Source organism: Camelus ferus, chromosome 12 (genome assembly GCF_009834535.1).
Source record: "Camelus ferus isolate YT-003-E chromosome 12, BCGSAC_Cfer_1.0, whole genome shotgun sequence".
Lineage (NCBI taxonomy): Eukaryota > Metazoa > Chordata > Mammalia > Artiodactyla > Camelidae > Camelus > Camelus ferus.
Window position 1 is genome coordinate 30,764,475 of NC_045707.1, and position 22,580 is coordinate 30,787,054.

At 39.0% G+C, this 22,580-nt stretch overlaps 1 protein-coding gene and 1 long non-coding RNA gene across 2 annotated transcripts in view; one reads left to right on the forward strand and one right to left on the reverse strand.

Annotated features, from left to right (window-relative positions):
* Positions 1–630: 630 nt before the first annotated feature.
* LOC116667652 lies at positions 631–19,618 on the reverse strand. The gene is made up of 3 exons (XR_004324593.1): positions 19,314–19,618; positions 4,908–4,910; positions 631–641 (listed from the first exon to the last, which is right to left on the reverse strand). It is a non-coding gene; the product is annotated as an uncharacterized LOC116667652 (long non-coding RNA).
* Positions 9,640–22,580, forward strand: part of KIF21A (kinesin family member 21A) — a 139,360-nt gene continuing 126,419 nt past the window's right edge. Inside the window, 1 exon segment of the mRNA XM_032493308.1 lies at positions 9,640–10,033. Coding sequence (XP_032349199.1) covers positions 9,990–10,033 — 44 coding nt within the window. The 5' untranslated portion in view covers positions 9,640–9,989.

Here is a 22,580-nt window from a genome sequence, read left to right on the forward strand (position 1 = left end):
GGCATAAAGAAAAGAGTCTAGGAACACTTTCAAGATGGGGTAGAATTTTGGCAAAGAAATATTGGGTAGAATGTAGACAGAATGATGAAAGTAGTTTTAAATATGTCATTTAAGCACTGAAACATTTATTGAATCAATGTAATGATTTACAAGTAGAGATAAAATTTAGTTCAAACTCTTTTTTTTTATCTTCATTATAAACTCCTCAAAAGAGTAAATTGCCCTCTTGACTTCCTATCAACAATTCTTAGTTCCCTGGACACCTAGCTTTCCTTTCCCCTGTCCGACTAAAACTACTTCCTATGGTTACAGTTAGCTGTGTTGATCTGATAGATGCATTGATTCTTCCTCGGTCCTCATGCCCTTTGGTTCCTCCAGTGCATTGATGCTTGTGTCCAACCCACCCTTTGACATTATCTCTACCTTTATTTTTGTCACATTGCTTCAACCCAAGATCTCTTTCTACTGCTCACTTTCTGTTTCCTCTTTCTTCTATCAGATGAGTTCTCCCTTCCTTCCACCCAATTTGTTTGTTTCAGTTAGTGACACTATACTCTCAGTTGCCTACGGTGAAAGAAAAATTCCAATTTTAAGGCAAGACAAAAAAAATTTAAACATAAAACTTTTCTTTGTGCTTTTCCCTCCTCCCTCCCATCTAGTGTGCCTTGTGCATCTGTATTCTGTGTTAACCAGACCTCCCCAATGGCAGAAATACGCTTGACCATAAAGATCAGTTTTCCTTCTGGTGCCAGGCATGTAACTCCTTAGAAGATAACATTCTTTCTCAATCCTGTAAGGGGTCAGGACGATGCATCTCTTGCTTTGAACATGCAGACATCTTTAATGAATTTTCTGTAAATGCCAATACATGATTTCCCTTAAAGATAGTAATTGGTGCAGAACAGGCTGGTCAGACAACCTGAGGAAATGCTGGGCTCACCTTATGGAAGTTCTTAGCTTAAATACTTACTTTTTATCTTATTAATGTTACTAGCTATGTTACTTGTATTCTGTCTGTTTTGCAAGATTAATATTTCTTGCATTACTAAATTTGTGGCTGAGCTTCCAATAAAATTAATGATGATTAGGGGACTTGAAAAGATTGATCAATACATAGTTCTATAAGATCAGGGATTGTAATAGTGTAATAGTGTAACTCTAGATATGGGAAGAAGCAAAAGAGGGAACCATTTCCTGGACCATCACAGACAAGTAAGACAGGCGGTCCAGAGGCTTTTGGCCACTGTTAACAGGGCTTGGTCCAAGAATAGCACATTGAATGATCTATCAATGTAATCCTCACCTGACCTAGGAATGAGCATTCTTAGTGCCATGGGACAAACTGGTCACAAAATGCCTCCCAAAACTTGGTTAAAATTAAGAGTGAAAGGTAGGGGATTATAAAATAAAGAATGTTGCCCACCATCCAGTTCTACAAGAATCAAGTGATTAGCCACTGCAGTTGCTGACCTCAGTACAGCTGAAAGGAATTCAGGGCGAAGATCAAGATGAGATACTTTATGCTCTGGGAAAACCACTGATCTTCAGATAGTTAGATGCTGTCAGGAAAAAATTTTATGAATTTGCATCTCCCATACTTTAAAAAACACTAAAACCATTAACTAAGATTTATGTTCCTTGTGAATAGCAGGGACCTTCTACCAACATGTGTGCTTGATTGCAAGTAACCCCATTCACCAAAATCACGTATATACTGGCCTCCCCCTTTACTTCTTTGGAATGGTTCTCAGAGATTCCTGGGAGGCTGTCTCCTGGGTTATGGTCCTCACGTTTGTTTGAATAAAATTTTCCATTTCTTTCTTAGATTGACTATTGATGAATTTTTCATAGATACCTGTATTTAACAATTAAAAAAAATACTATATAAATTCATAATCTCTGATTGAAGGGACCCTTTGAGACTCTCGAACTGGCGTGTCTCTCCTATTCTCCTGGCTATGCCTGCATCTTTTTGGTGCTGTCTTCACCCAGTGGTTTTCCAGCCTATGCTTGAACATTTTCAGTGACGGTGAGTTTAATATCTAATCCCCTTTTATTCTTTTCCCACATCGCTAAATCCTGTTAGTTCTTCCCTAAGGTTACTTTTCATTTTTAAGTCCTACTTCTCCGTTTTCACCATAGTCTATTAAGATGCCTTGTTTAGGCCCTTACCATGTCATAATTACTTCAGTATGATACGGTTGCCTGACTGAGTCTCCCCAATTCATCTCAGATTTGGCCCAGACTCACTATTCTTTTCAAGATTTTATTTTACTTTACATACTTTAAAATACTGCTTCTGTCTTATTAGTGTTACACTCACAAGATTTAAATGGTTTCCTATATTCTACTTTCATTAATCTAAACTCCTCTGCTTTCTAGACGTTACCCACCTTATTTCTCATTGATGTTGAAACACACCTTTTCTGTGGTGTGTGCATAAGCAAGTGTGTTTAGGTGCTGCCATTATCTTGTTCCTAATTTACTGCCCATCGACACCATATTGTGTCCATCTCTCTATTTTTATCTTTATTGCCAACACAGGAAGTAAAAAGAAGCACTTTAAATACTCATTTTGGGCTAAAAAGAAAGCTTAACAACACTTTTCCCACCAGAAATGGTTTTTCCCTTTCACGCTTCTGCAAAAATTGAAGGGTGGCTTGGGATCATAAAATAAATGCAAATGTCACCAGTTTCTCCTGTCTGGAAGGCCTTTCTTGGTAGAAGTCTTGGTAGGGTCTATTGTGAAATAACTGATTTCTGATCAAATCAAGGAATAAGAACAGAGCTGTATACTGATCTAGGTAAAGCATCTTACAAATTTAACTTGGGTGTTTTCCCTTAAAAAGCACTGATTCTACCAAATGGGTACCTTTATAAGGAACACTGAGATGAATCTAAGCATATGATTATTACAAAAGCGGGTGAAATATTTATCATATACTTAAAAATTGTCATTGACCTTAACTTCATATTTTTAATTGTTGTAGGTCTTCTGAAATATAATAAGGAAGAAAAATCCAGAATATCATTAACCTTTCAGTTTCAGGGTATCCAGAGCTATGAGGATTTGAAAAATACCCATGTGGAGGTAACAAGAAAAGAAAATGTTTAGAAAAGAGAAAAGAAATACGAAAATGAATATATGTATATTCATGCATGATTGAAGCATTACGCTATACAACAGAAATTGACACAACATTGTAAACTGACTCTACCTCAATAAAAACAAACAAACAAACAAACAAACAAACAAATAAATAAAGATTTAGTACCTGCATGGAAAAAAAAAGAGAGAGAGAGAAAATAAAGACAGGAATTTCAATCAACAGATATGGGAAAAGAACAGTCTACTGATGAATAAATAAAAGAAGATGGGCTAGTAAAAGATGAAATGTTCTCAATTAAAAATACCCAATAAAATGTTAAAAATAAATAAATAAAAATACCTGATAAAATTATGTTTCAGTGGTTAAGTTCTGAAATATTCCAAAATGAAAAAACACAAAGAATGAGGTTCTAATGACTGATTGACTACACCAGACTGCTTATCAAGTTCAGTCCTGCACAGTTAGAAAAAAACACACTCCTCTTACAAACTTGGCTCAAGATGTTGGCTCAAGACCAGCATGACTTAATAGCTGTAATTTGCATTTGAATGCAATTAACTGGGCCAGTACTTTGGGGTAATCAAGCTGTGTGCAACACACATATGCTGCAAACTCAGTAAAGTCCAAGCACTGGAGAGAAGGGTCTTTATTCTTTGAATTTCCCTTAGATGTGGAACTCAAGTCCAAGACTTTAAATGCAATTTTAGACTTTACACTCTGATTTTAAGGGTGAACGACAAAATGTAACTTTCATTAAATTGTTTGTTTTTCATAAAGAATTTAGTTACCTGTCATTTTTTTTTTGTCTTAGGAGAATAATTTCACTGTTTCTGTAAAAGTGATTTATGTTATTTTTAAATTTTCAAGCATATGTGAAGAAAGAAAAACAGGAAAATTCCTCAAACCTTTATTTTCTCAGATAAAACTCTAACCAATATTTAAAATAAACATAAATGAGAAGCATGTATATAGTTAAAAGTTGCTTTTCTAGTAATGTTATGAGCCATTAAAAATAAATTTACAAGATGTTTAACTGCTTTTTATCATAAGGTAAAAACTACTACTATAAGTATTTAAGTTCTACCTTGTGTTACTTCTTTTTCTTTCTTTCTTTCTGTGGCAGGGAGAGGTAATTAGTCTTTTTAAAAATTTTGATAGAGGTACTGGGGGTTGAACCCAGGACATCATGCATGCTAAGCATGCACTCTGCCACTGAGCTACACCCTCCCCCTCACTTTGTGTTACTTTTCAGTTATATATTCTTTATATGCAAGCACTAGCAGCATAGGCTGAGATTTTCCAAGCCCAAAAAATAAAATGTCTAATGAAACTAACAGTGAAGAACAAAGAACCCAGAACAGGGAGTAAAGATGCCTGGATTCTTATTTAGCTTTTTACTGTGCAATACACATATATGTTGGAAAAGGGAGGGGACGGGTGCAGTGGTCATTTCTTATCTCAGGAGCTGCTTCCTTATCTGTAAAATGAAAAGAGTGAACTAGAATTGTAAAATGCCTTCCATCTCCAGAATCAATGAACCCTAGCTTACATTTAATGGGCACAGCTACTCTGGTTTCTTTCCTGATAGTCCAAATGCCACTTTCAATAGACACTATGGTCTGGAAATAGGCTCTCAGAGAACCATAACCAATAAGCAGCAGATGATCTACAGAGAAAACTTGTTCTGTGTTGAAACCAAAACACATCATGCTCTTCTTCTGGTAGTCACTGATCTATACAAGTGAGCATTGGCTGCGATCTTGAGTTTTCCACAAATTCTGCCCTTTAGAAATTTACGATCTAGTTGAGGAGTTAAAAAGTAATCATTACAACAACAACAAAGACATAAATGAACTACAAGGAGATGTGGCAGAAAAAAAAATCACATATCTGGTCCAGAGGAAGAGTGAAATCCGGAAAAGTTTGAAGAAAGAGGTAATTTTTGAGTTGACCCTGAAATATAGATGCGATTTCAATAGTTAGAAGTTGCTGGGGAGGCTCTGTTTCCTCGTGTGTAAAACGGAGGTAATAACTGTATCCACTTCCTAGAGTCATTGAAAGAGTCAAGTGAAATAATGCATGTGAGTCCCTTAGCACATTGCACTGACGTGGTGGACAAGCCCTTTAAATGCCTTCCACCGTTCCTAACAGGGAAAATGCATTCAACAACATGGAGTGCTGAAGGAAAATTGATGCTTCTGGTTATGGTATGAAGGATTAGTTTCCTAAAGGGTTTTTTTTTTTTTTTTTTTAAGATTTCTGAGGACACATTTGTCTAGGCGTGCTCTTTCAAAGCCATTTGTCTGTCCATGGAATTATAATCAGAACTTTTTCTTTTACTCTTTCTGCTAGCAGCAAAAAGGAAGAGGCAAATAACTTTTAATGACTGAATAGAATGTGGAAACCAGAAAAACACAGGGCAGATAGCCCAGAGGGCAAAAAGCAAACAAACATACAAACAAACTAGGTGATAGTTGCCCTTATGCACATTGTAGCTTCTTTTTGGATGCTTGCTTAGGATGTGCTAGAATGTATCTTTCTTTCAAACATACCTTATGTAGGTGCAGCTAAAGCATCAGTATCTGCTTTTTAAAACACTTCATGTTTACAAATATATATATATATTATGAGTTAGTGCTGTGATTAACATATGATAAACAAAGCTCTCCATCTCCAAACAACTCCATAAGGCAGAAAATAACATTACTTACATATAAGAAGCATCTTGCCCAAAGTCACATAGTCATTCAGTTAATATTTAATGACCCACACGTACTGTGTCAGACACTGTTGTAGGAACTACAGATACATCAGTAAATGAAACAGAAAAGATCCCTGTCATCTTGGAACTCATTTTCAAATGGGGGCGGGGCAGGCAATAAATGAAAAATAAACAAAAAACAAGAAAATATCAGCTAGTGATAAGGGCTCTGAAGATATAAAATAGTCCTGTGATAGCGAGGAACTGGGGGTACAGTGCTGGTTTCATGGGTGAACGATCAGTGCAGTCACACCTTTGTTTAATGTGCTGCTACTGCTGTCTTGAAATTCTTAATAATTTTACCTTTGGATATGTGTTTTGTGCAGGAGGTCTGATACGACACTGGAGCATTTGGGTAAGCAGAGGACATATGGGCAAGAGCCACATCCTCCATTCCTTGGCACGCCATTCTCATAGAGCTATTGTGAGTCCCTGTGAGCACAGAATTCTGGCTGACCCGCGATGTGTGGGAGTTGAGTGAGATTCAAAGCCAGTACGTGGTAGACATGTTATGCCTACAACTGACTACGCAGGGATGCTGACGCCATGGGAGGCCACGTTTCCCTCAAATCAGAACTTGCTTCAAATGCAAAAGAAGCTAATGGTATTTTAAGAAACACAATGATCAAACAACCCTATCTTATTAAGTATTACTTCCTTGTAGCTACCAAAAGCTGCCTCTGAAGATGATTTACATAAAGGAAAGGCAAGCATAGGAAAGACAATTCCTCTCCCTTTCAGTTCTTCCTCACTCATCTGTAAGCCAAAGGTGAGGAAGTGCTCGTAGAATGTAGGTGGATCAAGAAATGAATTAAAAACAGCTGAGTTAGTTTTGCATAATGTTTCCACAGTTTGGTTAAGAATCCAGTTCGCATGTATGTATGAACTACACAACAGAAATTGTATAATTTATAATCCCATGTATGAGTTCAGTGCTTTTCTAGTCATCCTCAAAACTGGCATTGAACAATAGAAAGATGAATGATGCAATTAAACCAATAATTAAACAGTTTAATTTTTCTTTATGGAAAATGAGATTAAATAGCAAGTAAAAAAACACCATGACAAGTTGAGTGGGAGAGCTCAGAAGAAAGGAAATAGTTTTATATTTTAATATCTTTAACGACATTATTATATTGCTTTTCTAACAAGACATCTGCATTTTCACTTTGCACTGGGCCATGCAAATCATGAGAGCTTAAGTGCTACTTTAGATTGAATTATCAGGAGAAATCTCTCTGAGATGTCATTTAAACTGATATCTAAAAGACCGAAAGGAGCCAACAACCATGGGATGATCCAGGGAAAGAACATTCCAGGTACAGGGACTAGCTAGTGCAAACATCCTCAGGCAAGAATGAACTTTATGTTTTCAAGAACAAAAAGAGGGCAAGTTTCACCAAAGTAGTGGTTAAGACTTGGAGTGGCAAAAGATAAGGTTAGAGTTTGGAAATTTCAGGCAGAGGAATACCATAAATGACTTATGCTTCAAAAGGTCACTCCTCCACAGTGTGGAGGCAAGAGTGGATTCAGGGGGATCATCCAGAATGGCACAGATCTGAAGAATTTCTCACCCTTCCAGATGGAATTCATCATTCTCTTGTCATAATTTCTATTATCGTACTTATAGATTTTCAAATGTGTCCCCTTGAACTAGGCGGTAAGATGATGGTCTTAATTCTCTCTGAATCATTGGTGTCCAGCATTGTTTGTATATTGCAATGACTTATCAAGTATTTATTGAGTGAATATTAGGATAGGATTTAAACCACTCTTACACTAAAAGCTCTGTCCTCGGTTTTCTTCAACTTAAGATAATTAATTAGATGAGCCATAAGGAAAAGGGTTATAGCAGCCATGAGAAATCTGTAGTAAATATAATATATACAATTGATTTATAAATGTTGAAATTTGGGCGAATTATACTCAGTCATCAATATGAATTTGAATGTTTACATTACCTCTTCCTGAACCCATGTACAACATGCTATTATGGGTGCTAATGTTTTGGCCAGAAGTTCCAGACTGATGGCTTGGGACTGAAGTTGGCCTGAGACCAATTTTGATTGGTTTGCGTGGTAGGTTGGTTTACACAGAATGTAAATATGGTGCTGAATTAGTTACTGATGTTTAAAACTAAGGAATTTTCACATAAAAGTCTAACTTTTCTCTATCTCTTGAGAAGTAACACACATACAGCAAACAAACAAAGAGCCTGGCAGCTTTGGGTCTGCATTCCAGCAGGCCAGGGCCGAGAAGGGCCACTGCCTTTGCAAGAGGCCTGTGTTCCTCTCTATTTTATCGCTGTCCTCACCTTGCCTGCTTCACTCACTTAAGTTACCTGCCTGGCTCCTGGTGGCATGTGTGTTTATGACAGCTCCTAGTGACACAGAACATGTACTGGTACTATTTTAAATTATAATTAAAAAACATGTCTGAAGTTATATGTATTTCTCTTTAGTCTTCTTGTTAAGTGTGCTTGGCTTTACTTGCCTTCCTTGTTGCTTTTATCAATCCAAGAAGCAAGGTGGTCAATCCAGATCCACCCAGTGGTGGGCCTGCCAGGCGGGGAGGAAACAGTATTCTGATTTGTTGATAGACAGACACTGAGGGGAGAGGAGGCTCTCCAGAGGGCAGCCATGGGAGAGCTTCGCCACTAATTTGATCTGAAGAAAATAGTACCCATCTTTGCCCTCTTTACCTCCCAGGTATGTGTCTGTTAAGGCTCAGGAATATTGAGGTTAACGGGAGGAATAAATTTAAAACTACTTAAGATCATTAAACACTTCTCGTTTGTCCCAATGTGCGCTGCCTCCTCCAACCAACACTGCCGTGTCTCTGCTGACAAGGATGATTAGGTGTGCAGATTCTTGACTGTAGGTATTTGGGGCAGTGTCTTTATTTGGATAGTGCCATTTAATGGATTATACTGTTTTGTATGAACCTGCATGTTTATTTAGAGAAACGTATGGGGCAGCCCACAAAAGATCCTCTGTGGCAAAGCTAATAAAGGCTGTTCCCACAGAGCTGTCTCAAGGCACGGGAAGCACAATAACCACCAGCAGGAACCACAGTGGGTCAATGTTGACAGAATCTCGGCTTGGGAGGCGCTTTCTGAACGCCAGTTGAGAGGGATTTACTTACTCTACAGCAGATCTCGGTGCTTATTCAGTTCTTGGGACTCTTGGCAGTACCAGGGCGCAGTTCATTTACCAGTGTGCAAATGATTGAACAGAAAGGCATTCAAGAATCTCGAGTCGATCATTTCCATATCCCACACGGGCTGGTAGATGGGCGACGGGCTGCAGAAAAGCCCAGCTGCTCAGAGACTGTAGCCAAGCTGGGGAGCCGGTTTAGTATGAATGACTGGCTCCTGGGAAGCAGGGCGTTCAGAGGGGGCCTGGGGAAGGGGGTCAAAGTCCAGGCTGGAGAGAGGACAATGAGCTTTGGCTGGAAACAAAGGCGAGCCCGGGCAGCAGCTGGCTGGCTGCTGGCGCTGCGCTGGTGGATCAAGCTTTGCATTTAGAAAAAGACAGGCTGCAGGAGGGCGATCTCACAGAGGCGCACGGCTCGTCGCCCGCGGGCGTGGGCAGCTCGCGGCCAGCATCCCTCCCCCGCGGGCCCCGGGGCCGGCAGCGCCTGGCAGTGCCCGCCGAGCACGGGGCGGGGCGGGGCGGGGCGCAGGCCGGGCAGCGCGGCGGCCGCTGACGCAGTGCGGGGCCGGCCGCGAGCGGGCAGAGCCCGGGCGGGCGTGGAGCGCGTGTCCCGGCCGCCGGCAGGCCGCGTCCCCAGCGGAGGGGGCAGGGCGCCCTCAGCGGCCGGACTGGAGGCCGCCGCCGCCGCCGCCGCCGCGCTCGTCCCCGCCCCAGTCCAGGGGGCTGAGCCGGGGAGAAGGGGCGGGCGCCCGCGAGCGGTGAATCACCTCCTCCTCCTCCTCCCCCTCCCGCTCCTGCCTCAGCGCCGCCGCCACCTTTCCATTCAGTCGCCCAACATGGCTGGAGCGCGGCGGAGGTGAGCCGGCCGCCCCCTGCTGCTCCAGTCTCCCGCGCCCGAGCGCCGGCGGCGCCTCAGCTGTGCAGTGCAGAGGCCCAGGGGCCCGGCCGTGGCTCGCCGCCGGCATGTGGGGCGCCCCGGACGAGAGCTCGGTGCGGGTGGCTGTCAGGTGAGGGCCGACGCGGCGCCGGCGGGCGGGCTGCGGGCTGCGGGCTGCGGGGACCTGAGGGGCGGCCCGGCGGGAGCCCGGTGGCGGGGAGCCGAGACAGCGGGCCCCGGCGGCCCGGGTGCTCGCGGGGAGAGCCCGCGCCCTCATGCCCCGGGCGTTTGTCTGCAGGTGGCCGGCGGCCGCGCGGCGCCCGGTCCCGGGGGCGCCCTGACTCACCCGCGGGAGGAACCGTCGCCGCCCGCCCCCGCTGGGTCGCGCACCCGCGGGACAGTTGCCTCAGGTTTGGCCGCCTCGGGCGACGGCCTGTCCGGCTTTGCCCGGAGGAGCTGCCTCTCTCCTGGGCTGTGGTGTTTTTTCCACACATTTGAAGAGTGACTGTCTTACGTGTGCTTGCAACTCCGGTCTCCGGAGGCGGGAGACAAAGCCTCAGCACTGCGCTTGCAGAGGCCGGGGGTCTGATGTCTGCGCATAGACGTCTGTCTGGTGACCCACCGTGGACCAGATGGCACCAGCGTGCGGGTTTCGCAGACATTTCTAGCGTTGGAAGAGACATTATATTTAAGGGAAAATTCAATGGTACTAGGTCCGTAAAAGGAAGAGAACTTGAGGGGAAGGGTTAATTGGGTGACTGGATGAAACATCCTAAGGTTAAAGCAGGGTGGTTACAATAGAAAATTACATATTCCGGGGTGTGAGTCTCGAAATACTAGAGACTTACAATCAAAATTGTAATTCGGTCAAGGAGAGATACACGACTATTGGATGTAATTTGGATGGTTTTGATGCATATCAAGAAGCAGAGCTCTGACAGTTGCTCATGGAAAATTGCAACATCATCCCTGAAATATTAATGAAGCATTCATGGTAGGATAAGTGCGTCGCTTTTACAGCTCCGATGGTCTGCTCTGAATTTGCTTCTCGTTATGTATACGTTCAGGATTATAAAAAGAATCTGACCTCTGAGAAATTATTTTTTTAAAAATTCTCCACCCTTGTGGTCTTTCTGAGAAGTGATTTTTAAAAATCTTATCCTGTCAGCATTTCTATAGTTAATTTAGTGACAAATGTTGGTGAGGTGTAGAAATGATAGTTTTATATATACTTTGTATCTTTAATCAATCTAAAGAATAAAATGAATTTTAAAGTTTTTTTTTTTTCATTCCCTCTACAGATGACCACCTATGGAGGTGACATTTTTATGACTATTTAGAATCACCTGTTATAAAGCTTGAAGTTTCAGTTTGGCCTTCTTGGTTATTCCAAGGCTGTTTATCCAATTGTTGGATTAGTTTGTTTCTCCTGTTTAGTGCTACTACCTCTCTTCTGGTCTTTAAATACTTATTAGTGACTGTACCGTGGCAGAAGAAAGGGAAGGAGAAAGAGAGGAAACCCAGTAAGAGGCAGTTTTGTTAGTTAGCAGATCTAGTCAAAGACAGTGAAGAAGGAGCATAAAACAGTAATGAAAACAGAAAATTTGGCTATGAGAGAAACTGTTGTTAGAGAGTTAATATTTTTATCTGTGAATTCTCTAGAATATCACAGGGCAATTTTTTGGGCCATGCTATTAAATCTAATGCTGCTTACAGTTAAGATGAGCAGAGTCATGGATAACCTTAAAGTAATGTTGACAGGTAAATAACTTACATTTGGTTTTGGTATGCATGTTATTTTTGTTTTTAAACGGAATATGTGTGAGTCTGATTGTTCGGGAAAGGCTTTATAAAAAACGTAAAGTGAGCCACATTGTTAAGACCTATTTTTTCCCCCATTACGTACGTTGTCTGAGTAGATTCACTCTAAACTTAATTTGCACAGGATAAAAATATCTTACATAGATAGCACTTTGGGATTTATAAAATATGTGTACGTATATTTTCATTTACAACAAATATTTATTGAACATATAGTCCCATCTCTTTTGTCCTCATTTCTGAGCTAAAAATAGCAAAAATTATTGGACACACAGTATGTGCCAGGGTCAGTGCTGAGCGTTAAGATGTTTTGTATTCTGTGAAATTGCGTTTATTTCTCATACCAATTTTGAGTTTGGTCCTATTATTATTATGGCCATTTTACAGATTAGATGCAGAAAGATTAAGTAACCTTCTCCAAGTTAGACTGGTAGCAAGTGGCTGAAACAAAGTTCCAAACCAGATAGCTTGACTCTACAGCTTGGGTTCTTAACCATTAAATCTATATAGGTGAGCGGTAACAACAGGCGTCTCAAAGCTTTACTTAGCTCAAGGTTACTTGCCTCTTCCTGGTTCTGCACCGGTTCAATTACAAATGAATGGCTTTGACAGGGTATTTATACCTTGGTATTCCTAGAAAAGCCAGAGCTCAGAAAGGGGGAAACTGAATTTACTCTAAACTATTTCCTCAGATTTTTACATCTCCCCTTTGACCTCCAGTCCTAGCTTCTAGTTTGTGATAAGCTTCATCAGCAGGGGAAAAAAAAAAAAAATCAACACTTAGACACAAATCAGCAGGGCATTTGACCTACTTTTCCCCTTCCATGAACAATGTGATAACAAGTAATATAGAGTTGACTCTACTTGTGTAAATTCACACAGTGTCCTAGAGGGCCTTGTGTTTTATTAGATGCGGAGGCTCATCAGTATGTTAAAGCTGATGACTCTATTTTAGGTTTCTCAAAATAAGTGCATGGCTCATATAAGGCTTTGGGGAAAAGAAGTTAAACAGAAAGTTTCTCACTTAGGGAGAACACTTTAAATTCAATGTCTGAAAATGCCTTTTGGCAGAGTATATGTGAAGGTGTTCTGAGGGGTATCTGTCTTTGTGGTAGATGTGAATTTAGATGACAGCCCTGCTATCCAACCCTAGGAGGCCACACTTAAATTACGATTAATGCTGTAACTGAAACAAACTTGGTTCCACTCACCCAATGCACAGCAAAGCCAGTCTACTGACCCTGAGTTGTGGTGAAGTTAAGTACAGTTTATTGTCAGGCACCCACGTGGGGCCAAGCAAGGTGAATGGGCAGCTTTTGCTCAAAAGACCAGAACTCCCTGATGGCTTTCAGGGAAGGGCTTTTAAAGGGCGAGGTGAGAGAGCAGGTCATAGGTTATGCGATCAGCTTACGGATATTTCTGATTGGTTGTGGTGAGGTAACAGAGAGGTATTTTGGGGGTTAACATAATCCACCCTCTGGTTCCAGCTGGTCTGTAGTCTACCTGCTTGTGGTCAGCATGCAGTTAACGTTTATACCTTGTGGGGGTTTTAGTAGAGTTAAAACCACTCAGGAATATGGCTTGGAATATTATTTATAGTCCTTGAGGAGGAACTAAGGGCCCTTGACTTTGTTTTATGGCTAAACTGTTATTTTGTCTTGCTTGACTGTTTCCCTTTGTGCCTGCATTTGTCTGATTAAATTTGCTCTTTGGAACTTGGGGAGGTCCTTGGAAGCTAAAACTTTTCTACAAACGAGGTAGGGACCTGAAGAGGTGAGGGGGTAGTAGGGGAGGGGTGTATGTAGGGGGAGTGGTGGTGTCTGTTCCCAGGAAGGCCCTGCAGGTTTCTGCTTGGTTGCAACACTACTGAGGAACTAAATTTTAAATTTTATTTAATTTTAATTAATTTAAATTTAAATTTAAAAACTGGTCTTGTGGGAAGGGACAGAATGAGAGTTTGAGATTGGTAGATACTGACAGGTATATATGGAATAGATAAACAAGCTTATACTGTATAGCACAGGGAAACATACAAGATCTTGTGGTAGCTCAGGGGGAAAAAGAATATGAAAATGAATATATGTATATTCATGTATGACTGAAAAATTGTGCTGTATGCCAGAAATTGACACAGCATTGTAAACTGACTATAACTCAATTAAAAAAAAAATAAAATAAAGGCAAAAAAAAAAAAAAGAAAGAAAGAAAAACTGGTCCTTCATTTAGTTTTGGAAAACTTTTAAGTATGCTTGGAACAATGTGGTTATGTGGATCCATTTTTTAACTGTGAAGTTTATGAAATCAAAATACTTATAAAGTATTTCTGATGAAAATGTCATCCTTATATATATATATATTACACTGACATGTATTGTCAGTGTATTAGATTTTATATGTATTAGATTTTCAAGCCTCAGTATGAAGAAAGAATGTAAATATATCAATAATCTTTGGATTGATTACATGTTAAAATGATAGTATTTGATACATTGAGTTAAAATATTTTTAAAAATTTCATCTATTTCTTCCTTTTTAAAAATATGGCTATCAGAAATTTTAAAATTAAATATAATGTTGCTCCCATTGTGCTTCTATTGGACAGTACTGCTCTGCAGTTTAAAAAAATGTGAGGAAAAGATGTAGAATAAAACTGTTCACAGCCACATCATAGACTAACCCTACCTTTAGATCCAGAAAATTCCAAATTATTGGGGGTCTGTTTTTAGAGTGGTTATATATACATGTACAAACACACACGTTCACACACACACACACACACACACACACACACACATACATGTAATATTTGATTTAATAGCAACATTTTTTTCCTCTGGATGCATAGATGTAGAAAGTTTTTGCTTATAGACTCAGTATAGTAGTCAACTTCCTAGAAAACGTGGTAAGTTGATAGATGTCATCTACAAAAATGAGCAATGTAGTGTATATTCTGTTCTTATTATATAAATATATTGAATTGAACTATTCTGTTAATTTGAAATAATAAACTCAATTAAACATTTTTAATTCTAAATCTAAGACTTTATGAAGTGATGTGAAGGAAAGTACAATGTTTATTACAAGGTGTCTGCTGTGAGACCAAGCAAGGAGAATGGGCAGCTCATGCTTCCCCTGTCTGAATGCTGACATAACATTTGAACATTTTTTCCCAAGATTTTTAGCTTGCAAAATATGTCAAGAGCTGAAAGAAAATGGAGATACAGAAAGAACAATTGTGTTTTCATGTCATTATGTGTGTGGTTGTGAGCTAAGATTTCTTTGCTTGGCTTTGGCAGAGAACAGTGCGTATCCTTGACAGTGGGTTTAGATTAGTGTGTAATGTTGTCTAATTTGCTGAGTTTTCACCTTCTTGCAGCACTTTAAAGAAGTGACATTGCTCGTCTAGCTTAAGTGCTGATTGGACAGCCAGAAGCTCTGTTTTAGCTCTGATTTGCAATGTGTCCTCCCCCAACTTTTCTTTTTACTCATGCTGAGATGGCAATTCAAGGTTATAAGAACTTCCCATATACAATCTATTAAATATGTGATTTTTTTTGCTTGTTAGCCAAACTGTTGGTACTAATGGTGCCTCCATATTGATAGAAAGGAACTATTTTAACATTTCAAACTTGATTTTCCCACTGTATGTTTACTGTGGGTACTGTTGTTACTTAAGAGGAAACATTTAGGCTTTTGTGGTCTCTCTGGCTATGATACAAGTACGCAATATTTTATTTAATCTACACATCTACACTAAAACCCTATGAGGTGGGCTGGACAGATGTTATTCCTATTTTACAGATGAAAAATTGAGTCTCAGAGATACTTGGTGACCTCTTCAAGGTTTCTCAGCCCCTAAATACCAGAATTGGAACTCAAACTCAGGCTTCTGCGACCTATTTCTGTGTTCTTAAAAATATTTCCAAATGTTTTGAAAATATTTCACATGCTAATTTCAATTTAATAAGGATCTTTCAGCTGAAACTTGAATATACATGTGAGGTAAATTATTTGAAACAATTTAATGTTTAGAAAATGTAGAGGCAAGACTTTTAGAAATATTTGATGGAAGTAGATGGTTACCTGCTGTTTGGTCATTTATTTATTTCCTCCTTCCTTCATGCATCAAATATTTATTACATGCCTACTTATGTGATGGGTTCTCTCCTACCACTGAGGATATACAGCACACATGAGAAACATGGTCCTTGCTTTTATGGAGCTTAGCTCTAGCAGTGTGAGGCTGTTTAAATGCACAAACTACCTTGGTCCTAACAAAAATGTATCAACAGAACAAACTAGAAATTAAAGTAATTGTTGCAGCTTAGTTTTTATTTCTCCCTTCTTTCTAAACAGCATCTTTTAAGTTCATATGTTGCCTCAAGAATAGTGATTTAAAAAACAAAAAGTGTGCCCTGCTTCCAAGCATATTTCATACAAAAATTGAACTCCAAAGCTTGTGCATTAGAAGGATATTATTTATATGTATGTGCGATATAACATACATGCCCTACTTGTATGTCTTTGTATTTGGATCGTGAAGTAAGGGAAATGAAAGCTAGGAGAATAAGGAACCTGTGGATGATGTGAACTGAAAGTCAATGAAATTATTTGAATATGAGTTGATATTTTTTCTTCAGATAAGGTTTATGAAGTTTATAAAGTGTGGTAGACCTGATTGTTATGTGGAATTCCACTGGAAGCTCAGGTTTCATGTCTAATTATTACTACCCCTTGAGCTCTTACCCTCTGACCTGCCAGTTGGTTAATATTTTGATGCATAATTATGGGGTAGTAAATGATGCACTAGAAATTCCAGTTTAGTGAAGCCATGAAAGCAGAAATTATCGTAGTTAATTTCATAATCTGTCCAATCTTCCAGTTCTCATCAATTTCTCTTCAAAGCAGTGAACTTGAAATATCTGTTATTGTGGATGCTTTCCCCCAAGAGATGTTATGACTCACCTGTGTGACCCTGACTTATAAATGGCTGTTTTCTGTCAATATTAGACAAGACCTTTATCTGAGTTTCAGATTAGGAAGGAAAACCTATTGATGAAAATGCACGCTAGATGATAGAAAGTATTTGTATTCAGTGTAACATTAGGATAACTTTATTCGTAATAGAATGAATGTTTGTTATTTCCAGGGCTTCTCTCTGGGGAGCGGATTTGTGAATTCTGTCTTTGAATTTGGTTTCCCAGTGGATTAACCATTTAATCTTCTCAGAGTGTTAAAATAGTTTTCCCATGGCTCAGGCTTTATTTGAAGCAAGTGACAGCCAAGCCAAAGGGACTATTTTTATGACACCCTACAATTATTATGAGATCTTTCTTAATGTTTAAACATTACATTTGCGCTTCATTTGTTCTTTGTTTTTTGAAATTAGTAGACATTTACGTATTGAATGTAACTTTTAGTATTCTATAATTATTGACGAAAGAGATTTTAAAACTGAAAGGGACCTTAAATGGACTAGCTAGCTGGTTGAGTCCCCTTTTTTAAGACATTTGAGGCAATAGAGGCCCAGAGAAGTTGAGGGAGTTGCTTGAGGTCCCACAACTAGCAGCTCAAGTCTTCTGTTGACTGTTGCTGTGGATTTTCTAGGACTTACATGTTTTGCTGGCAGACGTCCCAGAAATAGAATAAATTTATATTTTATAGACTACAGTTTGAATCCTTTAAGCACTCCTTTTAAAAGTTTACTTTGACATGTAGATGAGTGCCCCCACTCTCAGTGCCCGGTGTTTTGGCTTTATGATTGCCTCAATCCTAGAAACTAGACCAGCAATGCTAAAAAGGACCTCTTAGAGGTAGAGAGGGGATCCCTGGACTATATGCTTATATTTTGAGGTTCCCAGTGTGTTCAAACGTGAAGAAATGCCAGAACAGAGTTATAAAAATAATACAGACTGTTTTCACCATATACGTGTTAGCACATTAATGCTTTAGCAACAACCACAGAAATACAATGTCTGTGTAGCCTAATTTGGAAATAATGTTAAACATATTAATAAGAGGATTTTGTGGATGTAGCCTTCTTCCTCTCCCCTCACCTTGGTTCTTGAAACTGTCCTGTTTTGTTTTTTTCCCTACTCCAACAGATTTGAGGATTGTAGCACACTCCGGCTATAATGGCAGCCTCACCGCAAGGAAGATGGCTGGAGAGAGGGGTAGGGTCAGTGTGGTGTATTTATTGGGATCTGGCATTGGAGTTGGAGGTAGAAATGTGAGTGGCTTAAAAACAAACAAAAAAACACTTGAGTATACTTCAATAGATAGGTGGTTCTTAAACTTTTGAATACCATCTCAGCCCCTCCCATTCCTTATTTAGAAAAAAGTAAAGAGTGTAACACATTTTGGGTATACTGGAGGTCTATCATCCCAGAAGTATCCTAAATCGTATCTGTACTTGAAGCCTTTCTAGACTTCCTGCAGGGAAATATCTGCCTTTTGGGGCCTTAGACCTTCTTTGTATGATTCTCTCTCTCCCTCTAAAATTCCAATGGGAGAGGTATACACAATATGATGATTTTAACTGTTCAGCTTGAAATGTCCCCCAAACTCAGAGAATAGTAGAATTTTTTTTTAAGAATTTGCTAGAATACTGACTGATAGCACTGTTACAATAGAACATTTGAAGGACATTGGGGTTATTGAAACAAATATATCTGTATGTCCAGATTGGAATGAAGCTCATTCAGGATTTAACCCCAGGGTCAATTTACTAGGGAGACTATCTCCCTCCATCTATTATTTCAGTAAGAACAAGGAACCAAGAAATTGTTCTAACTTGGTTGTGGAGAGGTGGGCATCCTGAGCCCACCCAGGGGCTAAATCGAGGACAGCTTAAAGTTTGTCCCCTACCCATTGAATCTCTTAGTGTGAAGTAAAATTTTAGTTTTTGAAATCGGATTTGACCTTATTCTCAATTTTGAGGAGCTATGTCTGTCACTTAGGCATGACAATATCCATTCTTCAGAATAGGATGAAGGCATTATATTTTTTCAGAGTAGAATTCCCATTCTTTGACACAGCTACATTAGAATAAATGAGACCTTTTCTTTCAGCAAGTAGGAACAAGAAACCTTGGAGAGGGTCAAGCTGTAGTTAATTATTATGATGTGTATGTTGATCATGTGGTGTACTAATGAAGCATAGGGCACCTGCACCCTCAGTTGCATTCCTTCTGATCTTACTTACTTTTTTAGATCAAAATTCATGCATTTATGACATAATTATTGAATGTCTATTGTGTACGGGGATCACTTAATTTGGAGACATTAAAGCAATTGGAAGAAATGTGGTATAATAGAATGAACATTGGATGGTTAGAAAGCTGCTTTGATGTGTACCCTTATTAATGATAAACTTGGCTTTGTGTATAGATAGTTACCCCCTACCTCTGTGAACTTAGGAAGGGATCAACAGAGACAACTATGTGAAAGCATTTGGAAAATGGTTTTTACACAAACAAAGGCAGTAATATTATGAGAGATGAGTTTGATATATAACCAACAATGGGTATGTTGGTTATATTCCAAACTCTGTCAGTTGGATTAGTCATTCTCTGATTTGTAACCCATAACCTTGCAAAGTTCCTGTAGGTGTTGCATCTGGTCTTTTGCTTGCACCGCTATGAATGAAGCAAAAATGTGTATAAATACTTCCCAAAACTTTACCTTATCTAGTCTCCTAGTTTTCATTTTGTTTTCAACATGTAAATCACATTTCACCCTGCTCTATCTTTCCAAACGCCTTTTTTTTTTTTTAATAGAGTAGTAAAGTCCACCATTTTAATTCTTTCTTTTCTCTTTCCACACAGACTTTCAGTTGGTGTGGGTTTTAGTGTTTGTGAAGTTACTACCATATACTTTGTGAGATTAACAATATTGTTATATTTTCTATTAGTTGCTTAACTTGATGTCAGAGGGTGGTGACTAAATTGGTTAATAAAAATGTGAATTTTTCCTTCCGAATTGGCTTGCACCAGATTTTTCAAAATATTGCTAATGCTTTCCTTGCTTCCTCTCATCAGCTTTGCAACGACACACTAAACCAGGCTGTGGATTAAAGAGTGTTGTAAGGAGTCAACGAGTAAAAAGACTGAAATAATGTAACACAGAATTTTAAAAATGAATTTACATTTTCTGTAAAAATTTTTCTGCACTTAGAGCAGTGCCCCTGCCGTCATTGATAGATCTAGGTGAAAACTTAGCTGAAGGCATTTTTAAAGAAGGTTGATACTAAGTTGCAGAAAATAGATCTTGCAAGCACAGTCTGTCTACAAAGCCACCTCCAGTTTTTAACTTCCTAAGTTATTTTTATTTGATTGTTTTCTGTTATTGAAATAGTATAATCAAATTAGAAAAAGTATGTGGGAAAAGATGAGAAAAGCGACTGGTTTACCACCCTGCTATGATTACTAGTAATATTTAGCAATCATAGTTTGCCACCCTGATGTAATTACTACTAGCATTTTGATATATTTTTTAGTCTCTTTTCATATGTGTGCTTATATATTTTTAAGTTCTTTTTTTCCCCCCAATAGTGTTTTCCTTTATGACTTGTTTTTTTTTTCCAGTGGTAAGCTTGTTAAATTTTTGTAATGTGGATACACTTCTGTAGCCTAATATTTACCACTTTATAGAGTAGAACGTAAGAATTCTTCCATGTCTTTACATTAAAGAAGGGCATTTTGAGTTACATGCTAAATATATTGTATCATCTGCTTTATTTCATTAATTCAATTCAATTTCTATTAAATCCCATCTATCAAACAGTACTGTAATTGACAAGCCTTTATTGTCTAGGGCAGACATTAATTTCATTTTCTAAGAGTTCTGCTGTGTCTTATGATTCTTAGTAATGTTTTCATTTCCACTGATAAGCACAAAGTCTACAAATGCCTGCTTCCCGGAACTGAAAGGGGAGGGTAGTGCTTCTCATCCAGAATGGATGAGTAAATGTTACGGTCTGAAGATCCTTTTCAGAAAAAGATATTGATATGAAAATTTTAACTTTTCAGCTCTATCTATAGCAAAATACATAATATATTAGAATAATACAGACTTTCACTCAACACATTCGTCCAAGCCACTGACGGTAAAGTAAATCAAACACAGGCTCATACTCATGCCATGTTGCTTGAAAATCAGTGCATGTCTGAGGTGTTTTATTTTGCTTGTGTCCATCTCAATTCAACACAAAACAATTCTGTTTGAGCAGCTTGTTGGTCATCTCACCTGCATCTGTTGTGCCTTGAAATGGAAGTTGTCCATGGCTGATAAAACATGAGATCACAGATTTCATTCCTGGCTATTTGGCCTGCCACTTAAGGTTCTTTAATTCAAATGTGGCGTCTGTGACATTTTCAAGTCTCAATTTACAATATGATGCCTCTGAGTTTTACTTTGCCAGCTTGGCTTTAGATTGGCAAAAAATTCCATCTCTCCTTGATTATATCCTTATTTGTTACATAAGTGCAATTGGACTGTTAGCTTTGTAGCAGATTCAGTTCCTGTCTTTGTGTATAGGGTTTCTTTAGTTACCTTTGGTTCTTAATTTTGTATTAACTTAGTGTAACTTGTCTCTCTCTCTTTTTTTTTTTTTTTTTTTTGCAAGTATTCTGTGATTGCAGCTTTCAACAAAGAGTAACCCCAAGACTTTTGGTGATTTTGCAGTTTTAAATTTCAGCACGTTTTGGCATAAGTTTTTGTGGTCTCATTTTACATGTTTCAATATTAGGATTCTACCTTGTTATGTTTAAAAATAGTTGTAAGGAAATTTTGTGTTATTGGGTGCTGTGTGTATTGGTGATCTGTGAGTCCGGTTGATTTCAGGGTCAGGGTAATAAGTCCAGGATTATGAATTTGACCCTTGGATGGGCTTGTTAGCTTTGCTGTTTTTGAATGTAGCCTTTACAATCACAACAAATACTGCTGCTCAGAAGCAGCGGCTGGATATTAGTGACGATGAATCAGTACAGATTGGTTAATGCAGGTGAAAAATATTGCCAACCATGTTCCAGCATTTTCATTTCCTTCATTAGATTATTATGAATGAAAATATTTTTATATTCAGTTTCTATAGGAACTCAGTAAATATTGTTACATTCAAAGTCTGTAGGGGCTCAATAAGAGAAAATAATAACCTACCTCATATATTTGTTGTAAGAATTAAATAAGATAACATATGTAAACACTCGCACTGCTGGTAAATTTGTTTTGTAAAGAGTAGTTGGTATTGTCGTCTTAATTTCATTATTTTTCTCTCCACATCCCCTTGGAGTTTCTTGGCCTGTCTCAAGTAAAGCCACAAGTAAATCAGAGCAGTGTCGTTTGCCCCACCTGCCCCTTAGTTTGAAATTCATCCTGCTGTTCCAGACTTACATGCCCGTGCTTTTACAGTCATAGCTTTCCCTGTAACCTCCTATTTTATTCACCCAGACTTGGCTTCTGCCTTGGTTTCCTGATTTATATCCCTTTTCTTATATCTTGAATCCAAATCCACTCAGTTAAGTGGAATTATTCAAAGCCCCCTTTTGTGGAGGGGAAATGTCCCTTTTTTTTCCTAACTGGGGTCTCCTTTAACCCATGAGGGCCACTCGGAGCCAGAGGCCGCCACCAGATTGAATCTACTAGTGTACATGTGCTGGCACTGATCAAGCCTGGGTCGCTCTTGACCTCACTTCACTGCCATGTCATCTAGGCCTCTGGCCAGGCTAGTTGTCCAACTTTATCCCTTAACCCATGCCAGTCCAGAGTCCCCAGTATGTTTTGAGGCAGATTCTACTTGAGGTTCAGAAAGCTGTGATTTTGATAGGAGATTGTCATGAAACACATACACATACCTAA